The sequence below is a fragment of the Mandrillus leucophaeus genome, unplaced genomic scaffold (genome assembly GCF_000951045.1).
Source record: "Mandrillus leucophaeus isolate KB7577 unplaced genomic scaffold, Mleu.le_1.0 Scaffold558, whole genome shotgun sequence".
In the NCBI taxonomy this organism is placed as follows: domain Eukaryota; kingdom Metazoa; phylum Chordata; class Mammalia; order Primates; family Cercopithecidae; genus Mandrillus; species Mandrillus leucophaeus.
This window is the reverse complement of record NW_012106008.1, coordinates 1,245,364-1,266,211: the sequence shown is the minus strand read 5'-3', so window position 1 is coordinate 1,266,211 and position 20,848 is coordinate 1,245,364. Positions and strand designations below refer to the sequence as shown.

The 20,848-nt window shown below is 44.9% G+C and overlaps 1 protein-coding gene across 4 annotated transcripts in view; it reads right to left on the bottom strand.

Annotated features, from left to right (window-relative positions):
- The window catches only part of PBX1 (pre-B-cell leukemia homeobox 1), a 318,246-nt gene that overhangs the window by 54,157 nt on the left and 243,241 nt on the right, over positions 1-20,848 (bottom strand). For all 4 annotated transcript variants that reach the window (XM_011998126.1, XM_011998128.1, XM_011998129.1 and 1 more), the window contains exon 3: positions 5,399-5,643. In XM_011998126.1, coding sequence (XP_011853516.1) covers positions 5,399-5,643 — 245 coding nt within the window. The remainder of the gene's footprint in view (positions 1-5,398; positions 5,644-20,848) is intronic.

Below are 20,848 nucleotides of genomic sequence, written 5' to 3'. Positions count from 1 at the left end.
CACTGGGCTGTGTCTACACTGGTGAATGGGAGGCCTGGGTTTTTGCCCCCGCCTCCGTGAATATTTGGGCACATCCTTTCACTACTCAGTGCCTCATTTAATTCACCCAAAAGTGGCTTTAATCACTCCTGACCCTCCAGCAAGGTTAACGGCACCCACACTCCTGTGCTATGACCTGCAGACTGAGCAAATCCCTCACAGGAACACAGCAGAGAGGCTGAGTGCGAGCACAGCCTGGGTTCACAGCTCCTGCCTCTGGGACTCACTTGGCTGTGGGATCTTCAAAGTTACTTAATGTATCTGTGCCTCGTTTCTCTAACTTGTGAAACCGAGATGACAACACCCACCTCATAAGGTGTAGTAAGGATTAAATGAGTTACTATATGTGTGCCTGGCCCTACAAACACATGTCACAATTATCTCTTCAAAATATAGATAACTTAGAAATCCAGCATATTTGGATATATCGATAACCGGGTAAACTTCTCCAGAGTTCAATTTCCCTCTTGGTAAAAGTAAAGGTGGTGATAAATACCTCCTTTCTACTCTGCGGGCCTATACAGAAGACATACCCATAGAAGATTGGGTCCCTATAGCATGTTACTCTCCACTCTCCATGGAAAAGGGCTATATAAACATGAGATCTATATAGTAAGTTCATTCCCTAGCCAGCCCCAGCACCCAGAACTGTACAACCAAGAGAAGGAAATAAAACCTGGCAGCAAGTTCACTGAAATCTGGAGACCACAGGATGGAGAGTGGAGGGCTAGGCACATAGCAAGCATCCCAGCCGCCTTTCTAGAGAAACAACTTCCCACAGGGCTGCAGCCTCCCCACCTCGTCTGGGCTTAAAGAGAGGAGGGGCTGGATGTGAGGGAGGATTGTCAAGTGCACCAGCTCTCAGCTGGGAAGCCACAGTGCTCGGCTAATAATCATGTGCTTCATTATGGTGAATACAAATACTCACAATATCTGATGTTTATTCAGGGCACTGTATCCCGGGGCCCTTTCTGCTCTTCATGAAACAGACAGTGGAGTTGTTTCACCCACTGCTGAGGTGGAGCAAAGCAGCTGCTAAACAGCTGCCGAGGAACGCACAGCAGAGAGCAGAGCAAAGCTCCAAGTCCGTTTGAGATGGACAAAGCATAATGATCCAGATTGTTCCAGTACCTGGGAAGGAAGGAGCTATCCACACCTCCTCCTCACTTCCCTCAAGCCTTGTACCTAAAGAAGCTGGGCTACTTCCCACAGGACAGGCACTCACAATGTGACAGGAATGTGAATACTTGGGGTTACAACTGTTAATTAAATAAAACCCTCACATGCTGAATGTTTCTCAACAGAGGAGACAATACTGTAGGCTGTCATAAAAAAAAAAACAAAAAACAAAAAACCGTTACTTTCTGGGAGCTCAGGCTGCCTCCATAGGGCAGAGGGATTTCGAATAGACCTCCCAGGTTACAGGCAACATTGTTTCTGGAAGCAGACAATGAAAGCGAAGCCTTTCAAAAATCTCCTATAAGGTTTAAGTTTACATCCTGAACTATAAGACCTATCTTCTCCCTTGACTCCTTCAAAAACATGGATTGGATTGAGATCCAAGGATGAGATTGGATTTGGCTGCCAATCTCATCAACAAAAGTAACTGGGATCTTAGGGCTGTCTTAGCTATGCACTGAATTAACCCAGTTCAGTTCAACATTAGACATTTAGTCCTGTCAATTCCCCAACAGCATTATTTACAAAAGCTAAAAAATCCTACAAAACCACAAGAATTTTTTTTTTTTTTAAGTAGATCTTGGAATAAAATTCAGGTTTCTGACATCAGGGTTTTATCTATTATAATATGCCAGCTCTTAAATACCTTATAGTGCCGGGCGCGGTGGCTCACGCCTGTAATCCTAGTACTTTGGGAGGCTGAGGCAGGCGGATCACATCAGGAGATCCAGACCATCCTGGCCAACATGGTGAAACCCCGTCTCTACCAAAAATACAAAAATTAGCTGGACATGGTGGCACACACCTGTAGTCCCAGCTACTTGGGAGGCTGAGGCAGGAGAATCGCTTGAACCCCAGGCGGAGGTTGCAGTGAGCTGAGATCGTGCCACTGCACTCCAGCCTGGGCAACAAAGCGAGAGTCCGTCTCAAAAAAAAGGTCTCCTGATGATTTCTTCATTTAATAACCTCAGGGTGAAACAATGGCTGATTCAGGTAGTTTTTTGTTTTGTTTTGTTTTTGGAGGGATAAAGGTGAGGGTGAGCTACAACAGTTAATTATTGTGTAGTTATCTGCCATCACCATGCCAAAAATAAAACAACAGAATTAATTATTAAGGAACCAATTTGGTAATTTCAGGCAGGTATTACTAAAATACTGACACTTTCACTTGACCAAGGTTTTCTATTTTTAAAAAATCCCCATAAGGAACTGTTACAGGAAAACGAAGAAGATATATCTCTCAGACACACTAGCTAGAAGGTTAATAGCATAATTTCCCTACAATCTGCTGTTTACTATAATTAACAACACAACTAATATTAAGAAGTTATTAAGCATCCAAAATATATTAAGCAGTATTCACTTCTTAACTAGAAAATGCCCATATAAACAAATAGATGACATTTTAGCACTTTTAAAAATAATAACTACAGATGACCACCACAACTTCTACACTGAACATAATTTGTTTCTGTACTGATTGAGATTTGAAGTTCTCAATTTCCAACATCTTTATTGTTTAGAATAGCTAAGTACCCACAGGGAGTTTCTGAAGAGAATATTCTTATCACAACCCTCTCTTAGGTGCCAGTAATCTAGTCCAAGGAAGTAACAGAGAGGACAACCTGGCTACTCCATTGTGGAAACACATCCACGTTCTCTTCTTACAAAGTGGAGTCAGGCATTGTTCTAATAAGAGCCCTTGGGGTAAGGGTCAAATCCTGGATTCTAGGGCAAATTCTCTCCCTCATTAAATGTGTGACCTCCACCACATCTTAACCTCTTTCATCTCCATTTCCTCACCTGTATCAAAAGGGAGAGGATGGCAGTACCTGTCCTGGGTGCCCAATCTCAACATTGCCTTGAGGAGCAAGTACCATTATGTCAGCCACAGAGTTTTGTGATTGGTGACATGCTATTGAAATGTACTACAGCTGTCATGATTTTTAGTCATTTTGGATGAGGATGGAAGAATGATAAGAAGGTTTAAATCAAGGAAGCAGTTCTACGTTGCTGGCAACCGGAGCTCAGACTAAAGACAGTTTTCAACACCTCCCAACCTAACATCCACTGCAGTTATGGTTTAGTGAAGGAAGTCACACTCTGGGCTTGTCTTGTGTCCTGCTCTTTGGCATGAGTTAACCTGGAGGACAAATCTGAGGACAGCTTGCTATGCCCGAGGACAGGGTTATCGGTGAAGGCGAAGTAGGAAGAACATTGGGTAATAAGAACCCAAGAGGTCAGCGAGAGGTCTGTCCCCATTTGCCTTCCAAAATTACCCTTTTAGGTTAGGGCAGACTGCAAATTCTAAGCGATGGTCATGGTTGGGGAAACTGTCCGAGTTCAGCCAGCTCTCTGAGCTCAGCATTGCCTGGGATCTGGGGAAATGTCTACAGGAGCCAACACTGTGGCAAGAACATTTGTTCTTTCCCAAGAAGGCAAAGGAAGATGACTCACGGCTTCTTACCACAGCTTGCTTTCATTTTCCTCCCCTTCACCCTCCCTACACCTTGTCTGATGGTCAAATTTCACTATTCTTGGCTTCACAGCAATTTTTTTGCCCTCATAAAAGACAGGATTTTGTAGAAATCCATTCCAAAGGTAGACAGGAGTGCAGTAATGAAACTTTATTCACTTTAAATTTTAAAATGCCTATTTCTATTTTAAAATTTAAATTTTCTATTAAGTTTGCATTTGCCTTCTACCTAGTTATGAGTGGACTGCACAGGGTCTTCTACCTTCCACTTTTTCTCTCTCTTCTTGTTTGGCTTTTAAAAAGGAAGGGGCCGGGTGTGGTGGCTCATGCCTGTCATCCCAGCACTTTGGAAGGCCGAAGCAGGTGGATCACCTGAGGTCAGGAGTTTGAGACCAGCCTGGCCAACATAGTGAAACCCTGTCTCTACTAAAAATACAACGATTAGCTGGATATGATAGCGCCTGCCTGTAATCCCAGCTACTCAGGAGGCTGAGGTAGGAGAATTGCTTGAACCTGGGACATGGAGGTTGCAGTGAGCAGAGATCGTGCCACTGCACTCCAGCCTGGGTGACAGAGTGAGGCCCCATCTCAAAAACAAAAAAAGAAAGAAAGAAAAAAAAAAGAAAAGAAGGGAAGGGAAGGGAAGGGAATGATTCAATGAGAGTAAGGTAATGGAGAACTTCAGTACGATGTTGCATCACAAGAGGTAACAACAAACTTACCTATTATCTAAATGAAAAGCTGCTGTTAAAGAACTCCTGATAAAGTAGCATGCTTACACTAAACAGAGGAACTAGCGTTGCTATATAGATGTGTGTATGTGTTTGTGGGGAAGATGGGATGAGGGTTCTCTATTAAAGAGGGGCTCTGTTATAATCAGGAGACCCTACATGTATTGCTTTGTAGTTAACAGCCTTTCTTGCCCTTTTCTTTATGTAAGTTTTATGGTCCTTCACATCCGTGACTCCAAATCCACAGATCTGTGCCACACGTCAGCTTTCAGAATTGAGTATGCAGAACGCTGAGTCCCACAGACCATCCGTGGAGTGCCCAGATTAGAATCCCAGTTTGTCTGGCTCCATGGGTCTCCTGAACCCTTTAACCTTTTAACAAAGGATGATGTGTATCATATTCCATACCATATATTAGGTCAAAGAGGGAGTATGTTTAACTCTCATTTGAACTGAGTCTGGGTAAAGTGAGGGACTCTAGGGCCAAGTTTTAAACACTTTCCCATAGGTTACTATGAGCACCCAGAAAAAGTATAATCCTCCTAATAAATAAGGAAAACACAAGGGTCAGAGGAAAACCTCCCACCTTCTTGCAGGTTAGCTGGTGACTCTGCTGATCACCTACAGCGCCTGGGTGAGAGCCAGGACTGCCCATTATAGGCACACATTCTGGAGTCCAGGCATGGAGTGTTCCTTCTATGCATGATTCATGTTTCCTTGAAATCATCACTTACAGCGTTGCACATTTTTTAATGCCTTTACCTCCATTGAACGCCTAGGTTTTTAACAGTTGAGACCAGGACTTGGCAGACTCAAGTTTGGCCAGGGCTCTGTGGCCAGGCAGGGGATGCCGGGCACAAGGACGCCAGCACCTGGGAAAAGTGAGCCGCTCGTCTCTACAAGCCCCGGGGTTGTGCTTCCTCTACCCTTTCCTAAATGACCTGGGTGCTGAGCCCCAGGTGGTTCTGGTTACCTGCTCGTATTTCTCCAGCTCCGTATGGTAGATTTGTCTGATCTGTGAGAGTTTGGCTCTGTAATCTGAATGTTCCACTGAGTTGTCTGAACCTGCCCCTCCAGAAGCCGCCGCCGCTGCCGCTGCTGCCGCCGACCCTCCGCCCTTCTCAGGCCCCGCCACGCCTTCCGCTAACAGCATGTTGTCCAGCCGCATCAGCTGGGGGTCTGTGGGCTCCTCCTCCTGGGCTCCTCGGATACTCAAAACTACAGAAAAGGACAAAGGGAAGAGAGCGTTAATAGTAACCCAAGAAAGAAAATTAAAAAACAAAACACATTTGTGTTCTTTGGCTAAATAAGCTGCCAAATTACTTGCAAGATGCCATTTGAGGAATAGAAGAAAGGCTGGAAAAAGAGAAACCGAGAGGGTGAGCAAATGAAGGAGGTACTTGCTGTCTTCCAAAATTACACTCCACTTGTATGTGGAATCTAGAATAATCACATTTATAAGAGGCAGAACGTAGAATAACGGGTACCATGAGTTGTGGAGAGGAGTGGGGAGCTATTGTTTAATGAGCACAGAATTTCACTTTGGGAAGCTTAGTTTTTGAGATGGCAGCAAAATAATACAAATGTACTTAATGTCACTCAACTGTACACTTAGAAATAGTTTAAAATGGTAAATTCGGCCGGGCGCGGTGGCTCACACCTGTAATCCCAGCACTTTAGGAGGCTGAGGCAGGTGGAACACAAGGTCAGGAAATCGAGACCATCCTGGCAAACATGTTGAAACCCCATCTCTACTAAAATACAAAAACTTAGCCAGGCCTGGTGGCGCACACCTGTAGTCCCAGCTACTTGGGAGGCTGAGGGAGGGGAATACCTTGAACCCAGGAGGCGGAGGTTGCAGTGAGCCAAGATTACACCACTCACTGCACTCCAGCCTGGGCGACAGGGCGAGACTCCATCTCAAAAAAAAAAAAAAAAAGTAATGATAACAAAATATATTTTTTACTTTTATCCCCATACTAATTTCAGTTTAAGGAAAAGCATTTCCCTCTTTCTCATTTTAAATTTCCGTAAGTTTGTGGTTTTGCACTCATTGCCTTTCTTTGCAATGTTTGATCAGTTTAAATTTTTCATTTCCAAAATCACCTAAGGTACATAAATCCAGTATATTTGGAACGCAATCTTAAGACCTTTCCTGTGGACTAGCAGAGAGTGAGGTCTAGCATAGCAAGAAGACAAATCAGCCCTTGAGCAGGGTCGTTTAGCTCCAAAAATTGAGATCTATCTGTTCTGAGTGATAAGGACTCTGTCCTGTTGGAAACAAGGGTGAGGTCCTTTGAACAAGCTGTCTCCAGGGATTCGGGGAAGCCAGTGCTCTGGTAGGATGGCGTCTCCGATCAATGAGATAGCTGCTTTTTATTAAAACACGGGACCCCTGGTGGTGATTTGGACTGAAAGAGATCCAGTGATTTAGTAAATCAGCAGAAGAGCGAGACAGTCTTTTTTTTACTACCCCTTCAGACAACCTCCCATAAAATAAATCACTCATCTAAATCCAGTTCGGTTGTCAGCAGCCAAGTCTTTGTTAAGAGGGAACATAAAAAGTGTTTTCAGTGTTTAAGAAATTGAAAAGAATGTGTGGGTAGGGTGGGAAAGAGGAAGTGATGAAAGGCAGAGGAGAGGGGTCCGGTGTTGGCTCACATTTTGGGGATGGAGGTGGCAGGGTCTAAGTCCCTGGTGGATATTCGCACACCAGAGCAGAGTCAAGAGCTGTTTCACAGCAGGGTGCATCTGGTGAGCCCCAGGGGGACGGTGCCAGTTCCAGGTGTCTCCCCAGCCCTGGCAAAGCAGGGCTGCGGGTTGTAACAGGGAAGGTGAAGATGAGTTCAATGAGGGTATGTCTAGATGTCTGAGTGTTCCATCACATATAATACCAGCATAACTGCTGGCTGTGCCCACACGCTCCTGGCTGCCAACAGGCAGCACAAGAACCAACCCTGAACGCTGTTCAGAAGAAATCCCAATTCCTAGGCCAAAAGGGAAACTACAGTATGGCTCTCACAAAACATGAGACCGTCCAATGGAATGGTGAGCCATGTGAACCAGAGGTGGCCATAAGGAGCAAAGAGGACAAAAGGTGCAGAGCAGAAGCTTGGGCTCTGTGACGAAGTAAAAAAGGATGAGAGTAAGGGAAGGAGAGGGAGGGAGGAGGGAGAGCAAGTAGCTGGGAAGGAGAAAAGAAGGAAGCCTGCACCCTAGACACAAACCACAAAGCTATCAGGTCATGATCTTCTCTCTTCAAACCTGAATGTGTAATATTCTGCTACGCAAAACCAAAATTGCTACAGTAGTGATGGCAAAAGGTTAGGAGATCATTGAAGTTTATTTTGTGGACTTTTTTTCAATAAAATCCTTCTTTTGTAGGCTTAGGAGACTGAATGGGAAACTGCTCCTTTAGCTGATCTTTGAATAATAAGGATTTAGTCACGTTATTGTTTCTCAAATGTATTTACTCAAATCTCCAAAGCACTCTGAAGAACAAATTGCCGCTAACAAAGGTTTCCTTAAGAAAGTAGATGGCTGCTGTAACCATTCCCTCAATACCAGGCCCTAAAGGCGCCAAAAAGAATCTGGTGCGCCCAAGCATCCGGCAGCAGCCCCCAGCAGCCCCTCCTTCCTCACCTCTACGTGGGGTTTATGGGTGTTTCTCTTTATATGATAAATATAATAGTCTTATCAACAAAGATATTTATGGGTCATTTACAAATGAGAAAAAAAAAAAGAATCCCCTCTGAGCCATTAATAAATACAGTTCTTTCACTTTAGCCCAATTATTCAAAACATTGTGCTGGGGCAAAATTCTATTCTCTCATTCATTCTATTGAATCTCATGTCCAATATACTTCCTTCAGAAGAGGCCGTAAGCCCCCACAGCTGGTAGGAACATTCCCCGCGATGCTGAGGCTGGTAACCCTTCGGCCGGGTGTTAATGCCTTCACGTGGGTCCACCTGGCTGCTCCATAGCTAACGGGTCCTGCATGCGGCCCAACACTGAGAGATCTTAGGACAACCTCTGGTCTCAACAACAGCGAACCAAAAAAGAATGACGTCCTATTAACTGTCAGGACTTGCCTTGCCAGGACTAGCTTAAGCACTGCCTACTTGAGGTAACATCAAGTATCCCACCTTCTCCAATCGCACGGGTACCCCAAGCGGCCTCATTCATTCCATCAGCTTATTCCTCCAGCCAAACTCAGTGAGGTATGAAAGAAGGGAGAGGCGAGGCAGACAGACAGTTCTGGTCCTCGCTCCTCCAGGAGCTACGTAGGTGATCACGCGCACGTCACTATCAATATTTCCCGTGTACCTAATATTTACCTCTGAGAATATTTCCTCTTTCTAGCCCCTCTCGGTTTCACGCCTCTGCTCCATCTTTTTAAAACAATCAATGGGAAGCACAAACAATTCCACACAAACTCTACACACCTCCTAATTAATACTTTTCTTGGCCTTCAAATCTAACTGATTTTAAATCAAATAAGAAAGAAAATTGTCAAGGCTGGCAAAGAACACTGAAAGGATAGACTGCAAGCCCCTACCTGCCATGGAGTTTCAGGAGGGTTGCAGAGCTTAAAGCATAAAGCATACTGACTCTTTTCTTTCAGGTATGAAGGATACATTTAATTGAGCCCAGCGGCGGTGGGTAGGGTGGGGCAAGAAAGTGTTAGCATTTCGCTTAGCGTTTATATCATTTTATGAATCTTGCAAACAAATACTCCTTAAAAAGAAATTTGAATTCACTATGAGTTAATAGACTTAGTTTCTAAATGTGGCCAATTAGAAATTGATAAGATAGACACAGCGCACCACAGCATAAATGTTGCTTGCATTTACACTCAGAGTCCGGGACACATAAATAGGTCCCAAATCAGAGATCTGAAGAAAATAAAAGAATGAAAAGAAAAGGGGGGGGGGGGGAAACAACAGTCATTTCTAAATTACACCCTTTAAATTATACTCAAATTATGAAAATAGAAAATGATTGTGCAAGAACCCCAAAAAAATTTTTTTTAAGGAACAATATGAACAAGGGAAAACCTTAAAAGAAAACCTTCATCTTGCACTATTTTGCATAGAAAATTCAGTTCTGGTGGATTTGGGCTGTGTCTGTAATGCTTGGAGGGGGCAGAGATGGCCCAATAAGCAACCTTGCATGCTCATATTTATAGCCAGCACAAGGAGAATCCAAATATACCACTATTAAGAATGGGTGTTGGGCTTCACTGATACAGAAACTGTTCAGCCCGGTGGTTTAAAAAACTCCCACCAACATTAGATAAATAAATGAAAAGGGTGATCTGTCTAAGCAGAACTGATGCTACCTATTTATTGCTTGAAGCCAGTACTCTGGTGAGTAGGAGACAAAATGATTATTTAAAAGCTCCTTTTTATCTCTGCAGCAGCATGCAAGACTCGAATGAACCTTCCGCCAGGACACCAGAGATGTTAACACTCATCCTCCAAGATCCAATTTCAACCAGCGGAGCTGTTACCTAATCCAGCAACCATCACATATGATCAGGTTCCTGCTTCCCTGATGGGTGCCCTGCGTTCTCTCCCTCCTCCTCATTTCTTCCCTCCCCACCCCAGCAGCTTTCTGTGAAATAGGTTTTAAAGGGCCAAATCCCCTGTTTGTCCCCATGCATATAGGATTTTAATGGCCAGGCAGGCCTGGACGCGTCCACTACCCAAAAAATGTCATTGACTGCAGTGGATATGCAATCTGCAGAGGGGTTGCAGCCATGAATATCTTTAACCCATTTGGTAACAATTCTTATAGAAGGAGTTTCCTTCTCACAAGTCCACCCAATTATGGAAGAGACCAGTTGAGACATGTAGGTGATTTATACAGGAATTGTCACAAGCCCTTTAAAAAGCTTCTGATGTCACATGTACCTTGCTGCCATCGCTTGCCCTGGGGTTAATTCTTTGGTAAAACTCCTAAGATAAGGGGACTGTCACAGCATTGTGGCAGCTGCTCTCACCACTTGTCTCCTGCTGTTCTTTCTTTCTTTTTCTTCACACAAGGAGAAAAACAAACCAAACCCAAAGGCATAGTCAAGATCATCCTTAGTGGAAAGGCTGTGTGCGGGTTGTTTTGTCCTTGGCCGAGCGACGTGGGTCCGGAGCAGCTCCAGTCAATGCCCACTAGAGGGCACTCTTTCTTCACCAAGGACTGGTTCTCCACGCGGGCGGACAGTCTCAAGTGTCCAGGTTCGTGTTGGGGGAATGCCTCTGTTCAGATTCAAACTTCCACAGGTGGGGGCAGGTGGGGAGGGGAGGAGGGCAGATCTACAGGGAGGGTGGTCTTCAGATTTGGACAACAGTCCAGGGGCCCAAAGCTGAGCTGAGCGAGAGAAACAGATAAAGAACAAGACAGAAAGCAGAGAGGCAGGTGGTTTGGGGAAAGGCACAAGGTGTGCAAAAGGACAGGCTCTCTCTGGCTGATCTTTGTTTGATTTGTAGGCACAGACCTCCATGCAGAGTGTTCTATTGCCCAGGAGCTAAGTCTTTACCACATCCTACCAGAAGAGTTAGAAAAGAGAGACCAGCTCTCCCTGCCTCATTCCCAAGTCAGCGATGCAGTTTTAGGAAAAGAGCAAAGTGCTTGCTTCCTGAGAGCACCAGAGTTGCACCTTTTATTTGTTCATAAAGTACCTGCACGCACTGAATTACATCATCTTATAAAACATGAAGTAATGTTCCAAACTTACATAGCAGATAATTGAAGACTATAACAGCAAAGCACATTTCCCCAAAATCAAAGCAAATGAGACACAGCCGAGACTGAACTCTAGATCTTTAACTCTCGGACACTTTAGTCCTCTCCAATATTGCAGTTCTGAATCCTTTTCATAACAGGCAGCTACATGGATGTGAGATCTATTCTGTGCATGCACGCACACACACACACACACACAAACACACACACACAGTCTCTTCTGATGCCGAAGGCACACCGTTACTCCGGCCAAGAAGAAAACAATCAGATATGAGTAATGGAAGGAAGGAAGTTTTTTCTATTGATTTCCTAATTTCTTTTAATTTCTCTAAATCTGGTCCTTTCCCATTAGCTCTTTCCACTATCATGGTTAGAGCCACTGTATTGGGTGACAGAATGCCCTCTTCTTTCTTAGCCACAGAAATCCACTTACTACAGTCCTATTTCATTTTAAATCTCAGCTCAAAATCCTTTATGAAATCTGCCCCGATGAGAAAAGCCAAAAATGATCTCTAAGCCTCTGAGCCACCAGGGCACGTACTGCCTAGACCACAGCCGTGGGGCATCTCAGGACACGCCAGGGCACACCTACCGTCTTGCCAGCAAGACTGTGAACTCCTGAAAGGCGGTTCCCCACACAACCTCACAGGGCCTCTGACACTAAGTAGCTGTTCCAGTATTTCTTAAGAGCAAGGTAATAAAGAGTCAGGAGGGAAGGAAGATATAGGCTGGTGAGATCCAAGGATCTCTGCCTCAGCTTCCTGTTCTCAGCCAGGCAGCCAATTCCCTGTATGTGCTCTCTTTCCCCCTGCATTCCAGTTACAAGTTGTACCACAGCCAGCATGCTGTTGGGTAGAAGGCTGTTCTCTCTGCCACCTCTTCCATATCCACTTCAAAAAACTGTCAAATCTGCCTTTTCAAATCTGACAATTCTAAACAAGCAAAACTACACTGGCATCAAGCCAGAGTTTCCTGGACCCAGCCTGGTATGTCCCCAGGAAGCCAACATTACCGGTGACAAAGGCTCCGGGTGCTGGGAAAAGTCTGGTTGGTGACTGGTACCTGGGGAAGAAGCGCCCTGTGACAGCTGACAGGGCCTGGCAGCCAAGGGGCCACATAGAGGTGGTCTCCACAAACAGGCCCTCTGAGGAACGCTCAGTGCAATCAAACAAATTACTGCTCAAGTACCTCCAAGGTGACAGGAATGAGCTGGATGCTGGGACCTTGGATGAACCAGATATGGGCTCTGACTTCAAGAAGCCCGTGGTTTACGCTCCTCCAGTCCCTCGGACACAGGATACCAACTGCTTTGAGGCTTGTGGGTACGTGAGATTGCCAGGGTGGGTGGATAACAACTGCAAATCTGGAGATTTGTGTGCATCCAACTGATGCACATATACTTCTTCCTCTGATTTTGCTTACTTCCTATAAGCTCAATATATCCACAGCCTGGAACCTCCTCAAGCTGAGAAATAACTATGCTCTAATTTGATTATTCTCAACCAAAGGTGAGACCCAAATCTTCTGTTAATGTCTTGAAACTCAGGGCAGCAGGCCCTCGTGTTCTTCACTCCTAATTCTCAATCTCTGTTTGTTTGATGTGAAATTTTTTTTTAACGGTGATTTTTAAAGAGTTATTCATCAAACAAATAGAAATGACTGACGATTCTATTTTCTAAATTTTACAAGTCAGCATTACTGATAGGTGTCAGTCAGTGCTTCTGATTAGTACAGGGAAAGCAGTTACCACCTGAGTTGACACCTTCCGGCCCCAAGTGGAGACCCTAGATGCCGCAGTAGGCCTGGAGTGGCCTCTTCAGATGAGCAAGTTCTAGTTTAAGAAATCTCCAAATGTTGAAAGCCACCCTTGTTCCCCCAGGGTTGTCTCTCAGCCCTCTAGAATCTCAGAGACACAGAGGTGAGAATTAATCTAGGTCCAGGGTTTCTTAAAGTAGGGGATTTGTATTGAAGGTAAGATAATATATTTTTAAGCCATTGCAACTGTTTTTCTTGGTTTGCTAAGCAGGTAGGCCAAAATGTAACCAAGTTCAGGGATTTGAAAGTTTTAGTCAAACAAAGGCAAGAATTTGAGGTCCTCAAGTGTTTCATCCCAGGAATATTTATTGAGCATTTACTACAGTGCCAGGCACCGTACTGACTTTCCAGATAAACGTGGTCCTGCGAGGAGCTCTTAGAATCACTCGTTTTTCACATTTAGCCAACAGCCACTCTGTGTAAAACTTTGTGTGAGGTTTTAGGGCAAGGGATGAAAACAAAATTATATGACACTCTTGAGACAGTTTTACGTTTTTGTTTGTTTGTTTATGTTTTGTGGTTGTCTTTAGAGGAACACACCAAGTTTTTCTTGTCATCTTTTTCCCCGGGTTAGGTTTTGGCGGTTCTGGTCACGTGCATTTTCTACTTCTCAGGGGATGCATGGGCATGGATCCCATTCACACGTTCCCACTTGGCACACTGCGCCTCCCTGGGCCAGCTGGCAGGGAGAAAGCTAATGTGCTGGGCGATAGGCCCCTGCCTTTCTGGATGGGTGCCGGCTGCCTAGGCGAGGGGCTTTGGTCCTTAATAGCTCAAGTCTGGACTGCTGCTCAGGAAAGCCCTTTGCCTAAACAGAAGCCACAGAAGTTGGTAGGAAGGCATGACTTACAGCAGCTTTGGCCTCTGACTGACATACCCAGAGGTATGAGGAAAGGGGGAAAGCCATCGGAAAGACAGAAGGCCAGGACCAGGGCCAGGGCCAGGGGAGGGTGTGTGAGACCTGGATTGCCTGTGGTAACCCATGATACAAGGAACAGTTTCCTTCTTAGTTACACATAAAAAGCATGAAAAATGTGGAGCCATTGGTTGGCAGCTTGCTGTGCATTCCGTGGAGATGAAAGCTTCTCTCTACAATGGTATTTCCTAAAGGAAGCAACCACAGAGAGAAAACAGAAGAAGTTTCTCAATACTCTTTAGCCTTAAGGTAAAAATGTTCTGCAGTTCCGAGTCTCAGTGAGGCACCTAGCACATTGCCTGCTTTCTGGCAAGAGCTAATACATGATAGATTTCCTTCTCCTACCACATTTTAATACCCAGAAATGTGTAAGTATGGGCGCGAGCTTTCTTCTGTTAGTGCCACAGCATGGCACATACACACACAAAAAAATGTGCACTAAAACAGGCCATGGGTGTCTAGGTTCAAAGCCAGGCCCAAGACTCCTACTAGGTGACTTCACCAGTTTCAAAGCCAGGCCCAAGACTCCTACTATGTGACTTCACCTATGCCTTAATTCTTACTAAGGATCAAATAAGGTTATTTTTACAAAAGCACATAGTAGTGCTTGGTGACTGATAGATTTTAGATTTTTGGTTAAATCTGAACCAATCTCACTGATAAAGATTCCTTTGGGAGGAATAAAAAAGCAGGATAGATTTAGAGTTAAGAGTTTGGTTTTTCTGCATGTTAGAAATCAACAACACAGGAGAAACCAGGATAAGCCAAGAATATACACACACACATACATGCAAGCACACACATGCACACAGACACCCCCGCTACCTTACTGACCTATGTTTCCAGGCAAGCTCACACTAATACCGTCACAGGCTAAGGAATCCATAGATCGTCAGCCAACAGAATACACTGCAAAATGTCTTCTTTCTCTCCTCTTTTCTCCTCTTTATAGTCCTTTCTTGCTGTTTTGCCCAAGTACATTAAGGATTCTGCAGCTTCTTAAGTCTTCACTCAGAGGAGATGCCACAGTCTTCAACCCTGGCCTCCCCGAGCCAGAGGCGACACCATCCTCCTGGCCTGGCAGAGCTCACACTGGAAGCCTCTCTTTCTGAGGCTGGAAGACCCTTCTGGGAACCACTTAGCTCTGAAGTCATCTCACCTTGTGTCAGACAAGCTGGCCTGGAAGTCATCTTTAATGGCTGCTTTCAAATTTCCATTAAAAAATAAATAAATTATAACCAGAAGAGGGTAAAGACGCTATTTGTACTCGAAGGTTTGAGGAAGCATGTTTAAGTTTTGATTTTGGATGGGATCTGCGACTCACAGTCACCCTTCTCCGCCGGGATGTAGAGAAACCCCATAGGTGAAATATTACAATGACTTGCCCGGGCTGTGCATGCTTCCGTGTTGTCTTACCCTGTTGCCATTGTCACTACTGTCTTGAGGCTACAAATTAGCTTCTAGCTCCTAGGGACAAATGGCATTTTCCAGCCCGTACCTACAACCTGAGTAGGAACAGAACTAGTTTTTCTCTAACTTTCCAAACAATTTCATCAGAACAAGTTTGAAATAAAGAACATTTTGCTCCCACAGGAATATTTCCCAGTTTTTGAAAACCGCTGAATAATTCAAATGCAGGGTTCCTAATACAATGAGCTATTGACCTTGGGCAGTCCTTACAGAATTCGTCGATTGTTTAGTCTTAACGCGATCCATAATTACTTCCAAATCTACAGATCACAGGAGACGAGAACTACCACTGATAATATGATACACCTTTTCCCTGCTAGACCAGGCTTCCTTCCCAGTAAGATTGAAATGCAAACCTCTGCCAGGTGACAGCCACAGACAGAGGTGTGCAGACCAAGGACAGACAAAGGAATGATGTCACTGATGCCAAACCGAAAATTCCAACCAGGGTGACCAGTGGCCTAGAGTTGGGCAACGAGGCGCAGTACTCTTAATGACTCCATCCCTTCTGCAGCTCCCCCATCCCCCGGACCATGAGCTAGGCTGGGCGCTGGAAGCCACTCTAGGGAAAGAAGCCAGATGGGAGTTCCCACACCCTGGGGACCAGCCCGCCAGTCATCTTTGGGCTATAAGAAAGGAAAGGAAAAAATAAACTTGTATTTTGTTTAAGCCATGTTATTCTGGGGTTTTTCAGAGGTTTTGATTTTGTTTTGTTTGCTTTAGACAGCTTAACCAATCTAAGCTAATACAAACTATTTCTAAAAATAAGAAAAAAATCTAGAAGGCAGAGTGATTTCATGTTAGAGTATTACAGAGAAAATTAGAAAGAGGCAGGTTTAATAACCAGAGGCAAGTCACAGAAAAACTTGAGTAGTCACTGTGGGGAACTCCTGGCAAAAAGAGGTTTTAGAGCAGATCAAAGAGACCTTGGTCATTAGAGGGGCCTCTCTTGGATACCACCAGGGCTATCAGCAGAGGCAAAAGAAGGCCCAGGAAGTCCGGGATGAGGGAACAAGGAAAGACATCACCTAGTGAGGATATCGGGTGCCCTTGAGGAGTTTAGTCTGGACTGAGAATACAGTGATAGGTGGTGAGGGGTGGCTGTATGTGGAAACCAGCCAAGAACCTCCATGATGAGGGAGTAGAAAAGCAGATTCTATCTTGACCAAGGCAATTCTAAGGTGGACTAAACTGTAAACCTGTGAGACCAAGTTCTAACACATGACTTGAGGCTGAGTACCTGTAACTTGCCTTCCTGCATATACTGATCTGTATCTTATAGTGGGATGTTTCCTTACACTATACTAATAAAATCAGGGTTTTACTCTAACCAGCCTGCTCAATTTGTCAGGTACAGAGGATTGGAAGAGAGATCCCAACGCACTCTACTTAGAGGAGAAATCACCTCCATTCACTTTAGTGGAAGCAGAATTCTCCAGCTGAAGGACACTGGGTCTATTTATGGGCGCCCCAGGTCCATTTCAAAACACACGCCAATTAGCTTTTCTTTTTCCATGACCACAAACAACACCTGTGACCCCAGACAGTCATCTCACAAATGCATACAAGGTCAGTCAGGGTCCTTCAGGGAGAGTATGTGGATGATCCATCACCACTGTTACAAAAACCACCCCAAGCACATGCCGTGCTGCTAATGAGTCACTCGTGCTGTCCTTAGACACAAGGAGCCACAGAACACACAGGCAAACAGGCCGCATGAAAAGCAGGAGGCATTTGCTGCTTCTCAGAACTTTCCAAGCAGCCCCTGAACGCGCTAAGCCTTTAACTGACAGGGAAGAGCGGATGGCAGGGCATGATATGAACGGTGTCCTGGACAAGAGGCACTAAATAAGAAATCCTGGTTGTGACAGTGGAATGGGGGAAGGGCGACTGAGATTATGAGCTCCAGATTGCAAATTCTGCCTTTAATCTTCACTAGATCAGTCTCTGGATAAACAAGATCTCATGGGGACCAAGAAAGCTACTGACTTAATATCTTCAGGGATGTGCGATATTTCTGCTTTGGGGACGACTCCATGGAGCCATCATTTCCTGTCTCTCATCTCAGCACTATGCCTTCCCTTGGGGAAATGAGGCCGAAGGAGTGGCTCTGTTCTCCTGGACAGTCTTCCTCTCTTCCCAACAGAGTCTAAGGGGCTGAAATTTACAATTCATCAACACCTGGCGGTCAAATGGGTTTAACTGTTCTCGAACTTGAGTGCAAGCATTCAAATTCCATCCTTAGCAAGGCTTCTCGGCTGCCGATTCAAGTTTCCAGGGGGACATTTTAAAGGAGAAGTAGATTTCAAGTAAATGATTGTAACTTATCGAAAATAATGTGCTACTTAGCATCTGCGGCAAACATCCTGGCAGGCAGCGAGAGGAAGCAGCACTGGAGCAGATGGGAGCGATTAGGCTCTTATTTTCAGACGGGCTTTTTTGTGGTGGTTGTTGCCTCCACTTGCTTTTACATGCTGGTAAAATGGGGAACTTGGGGAGAGTAGGGGGTCTCTGGACCATTCCTTCTTTCTGTGCACTGGAGATGGAGCGCCCCACTAAGAACTATCACATCAGAGGCGCCCACCCCTGTGGGGAGGTACAGTGGTCATCATGAACCATCATCATCAAAAAGCATTTAGCACCACAAGACGCTGGCTAAATGCATCAATGGGTGACAGAGAGATAGATGAGGAGCCGTCTTAATTTTCCTTTAAATATCTGCCTCCCTGAGGCTGGGCCTTATTTACTGTGGTTCTTACTGTATTTCTCTGAAGAGGTGTCTGGCTTTCCTGCTCACTGAGTAAAGCAACATCTCTCCAACCCACGTAATATCTGCTCTGGAAGTTCCCCTGTTTCACTGGCCAGACATTAGCATGGCCCTTTGTAGGCACCTTGTTGATGGTACTTCATTTAGCCCAACTCTGGTTGTATGGGACAGCCCCTAGCAAGCCATCCCTATTTCCATGAGGACACTGGGGCCAGCATGCTAAGCACCCTGCCAATCCTTTGCAGAACAGAGGAGGCTCCAACTCTCCCCACTTCAGCAGAGACCTTTGCAGGGGCTCATGCTTTCTGGGGTAACAGACATATGGTCATCTTAGAAGCCAAATTTGCTTTTCTCTTTCGGTGCTGCCTGCTTTCCAGCAGCACTCTGTTTGACTCTGCCAGACTGGTCATGTCCACTTATGTTCAGTGACAGCCTTACAGCTCAGTTAAAATAAAAATCTCTCAACCCGCACAAAGTGTGACCAGGCTGCACAATTTTGCCAACACTGCTACTCCAACAAGGACCCCAGTTGGTCTCTCGGTCAATTGTTCATTCAACATAATATACTGAGGATCTACTCTTTGACAGGACCTATATTTCGTTGGGGAAACTTGACCAGAAATAAGACAAGTGTGCAGAATCATGGGGGAAAGAGCTAATATACAAAGTGAAATTGCTAGAACAGATATATGGACAAGGTGGTAGAGAAGAACTAAATACGCCATGTTTTCTTTCATGGAAATTAAACCTTACAAATCCATTGCCAAAAATTACCAGATTCTGCTTTTATTCTCACATGAACGTTATGGGGTATTATTAACCCTTTTTTAATCAGATGAGGAAACTGAGGTACTGGAAGTCAAAGTGGCCCAAGGGCACACACTTAGTTCTGCAGTTGACTTCGCTCAGGGTGTTCTCCCTAACTCACAGCTGCCTCCAGTTGTAGCAAGGTTGGTAGCAAGCAAAGGCGGTGCCCTGAAGAAAGAATAGGGTTGAACCTCAAGTAGCAGCTGGCAGAGTTTCACAGCATGAAGGCCAATGTGGACTTTCTTGCTGCCTTTTGCAGAATTTCGTTTCTGTTTTCCTGAACTAGCCTAAACCAAGAAAAACTACTAATGACACACGTGTAGTTTTCTCAGCTTCACACTCTAACCTATTCCTTTTTTTTTTTTTTTTAAACAGGGTCTCACTCTGTTGTCCAGGCTGGAGTGCAGTGGTGCAATCATGGCTCACTGCAGCCTCAACCTCCCAGGTCCAAGCAATCTTCCCACATCAGCCTCCCAAGTAGCTGGGACTACAGGCACACACTACCACGCCTGGCTACTTTAATTTTTTGTAGAGATAGGGTCTCCCTATTTTGCCCAGGCTGGTCTCAACATGCTGAGCTCAAGTGATCCTCCTGCCTCGGTCTCCCAAAGTGTTGGGATTACAGGCGTGAGCCACAGGCGTGAGCCACTGCACCTGGTCTATTATGTCTTAAAGCAAACCAAATATACACAGTATTGTTTCTACACTACACCATCAAAAATTACAGTTGTGCAAACACTTTTTTTTAATGCTGAATTTGACTTCGCTTTTTGGGACAGGAGATATGGAAGTGAAACGAAAGTTACCCCATTTTTGCCCTGTTTGGTAATGAATAGCACTGGGTTGCTGGTATAAGACCTTGGTCTTAATGTTCAGCATCACCCAGCAGGAGATATCCTCCAGTTCCAGCCTCTGTTCCCAATTTGCAAACCAGAACTGTGGGGCCACCTCCCTATCTTCATGTTACCAAAATAACAAGTGGGCTCAGGAAAACTGAAAGGAAAGGCATTTTGAAGGTTTCCAATGAGAGAAACATCTAGCACTTGTATCAAGGATGTTGAAGGTTTATATAACATATACTTCTTTTTCTTGCAAAAAACCAAAAGGTTATGGAGTCATTTCAGCCTAAAGTAAACTAACTAATTTTAAGATTCTGCAAACCAATGCGAATGATGTTCACATAGTTTTCTTTCCTCTTCTAGAGAGAATCCCAGGGAACTGACATTGGTATAGACTAAGAGATTTCCGCTTTAGATAAACGTTCAAACAGTGCTGCTGATTGCAAAACCGAGGATGGCGACCACAGGTTGGAGATCAGACACATAGTTATCTCCAGCCTTTAAGTGACAGGGATGTAAATAATTATGAACAGAATACAAGCAGAGATTTCTTAATTCCGCCCTCCTTTGTTTGCTACTTCTGTAGTCCTGTGACGGTGGTAGGACCCTAGACTTTTGAAATACCATAGTGAGCGATGATGTCCTGTGAGAAAACGCTCAGAATTTAGCTTTATGGTCAGAGTCTCTGGAATGCAGCCTCGCTATTCATCTCTTGACCCTTAAAACCTCCTGAGATTTTGTTGTTGTTGTTGTTTGAGGTAGGATCTCACTCTGTAGCCCAGGTCATGGAGTGCGGTGGCCAGATCCTGGTTCACTGCAGCCTCCGCCTCCCAGGGTCAAGCGATGCTCCCACCTCAGCCTCCCAGGTGGCTGTGACTACAGGCGCGTGCCACCATGCCTGGCTAGTTTTTGTGTTTTTAGTAGAGATGGAGTTTTGCCATATTGGCCAGGCTGGTCTTGAACTCCTGGCCTCAAGTGATCCCTCCATGTCGGCCTCCCAAAGTGCTCAGATTACAGGCATGAGCCACCATGCCCAGCCCCTCCTCAGATTATTTCAAAGATGCTAA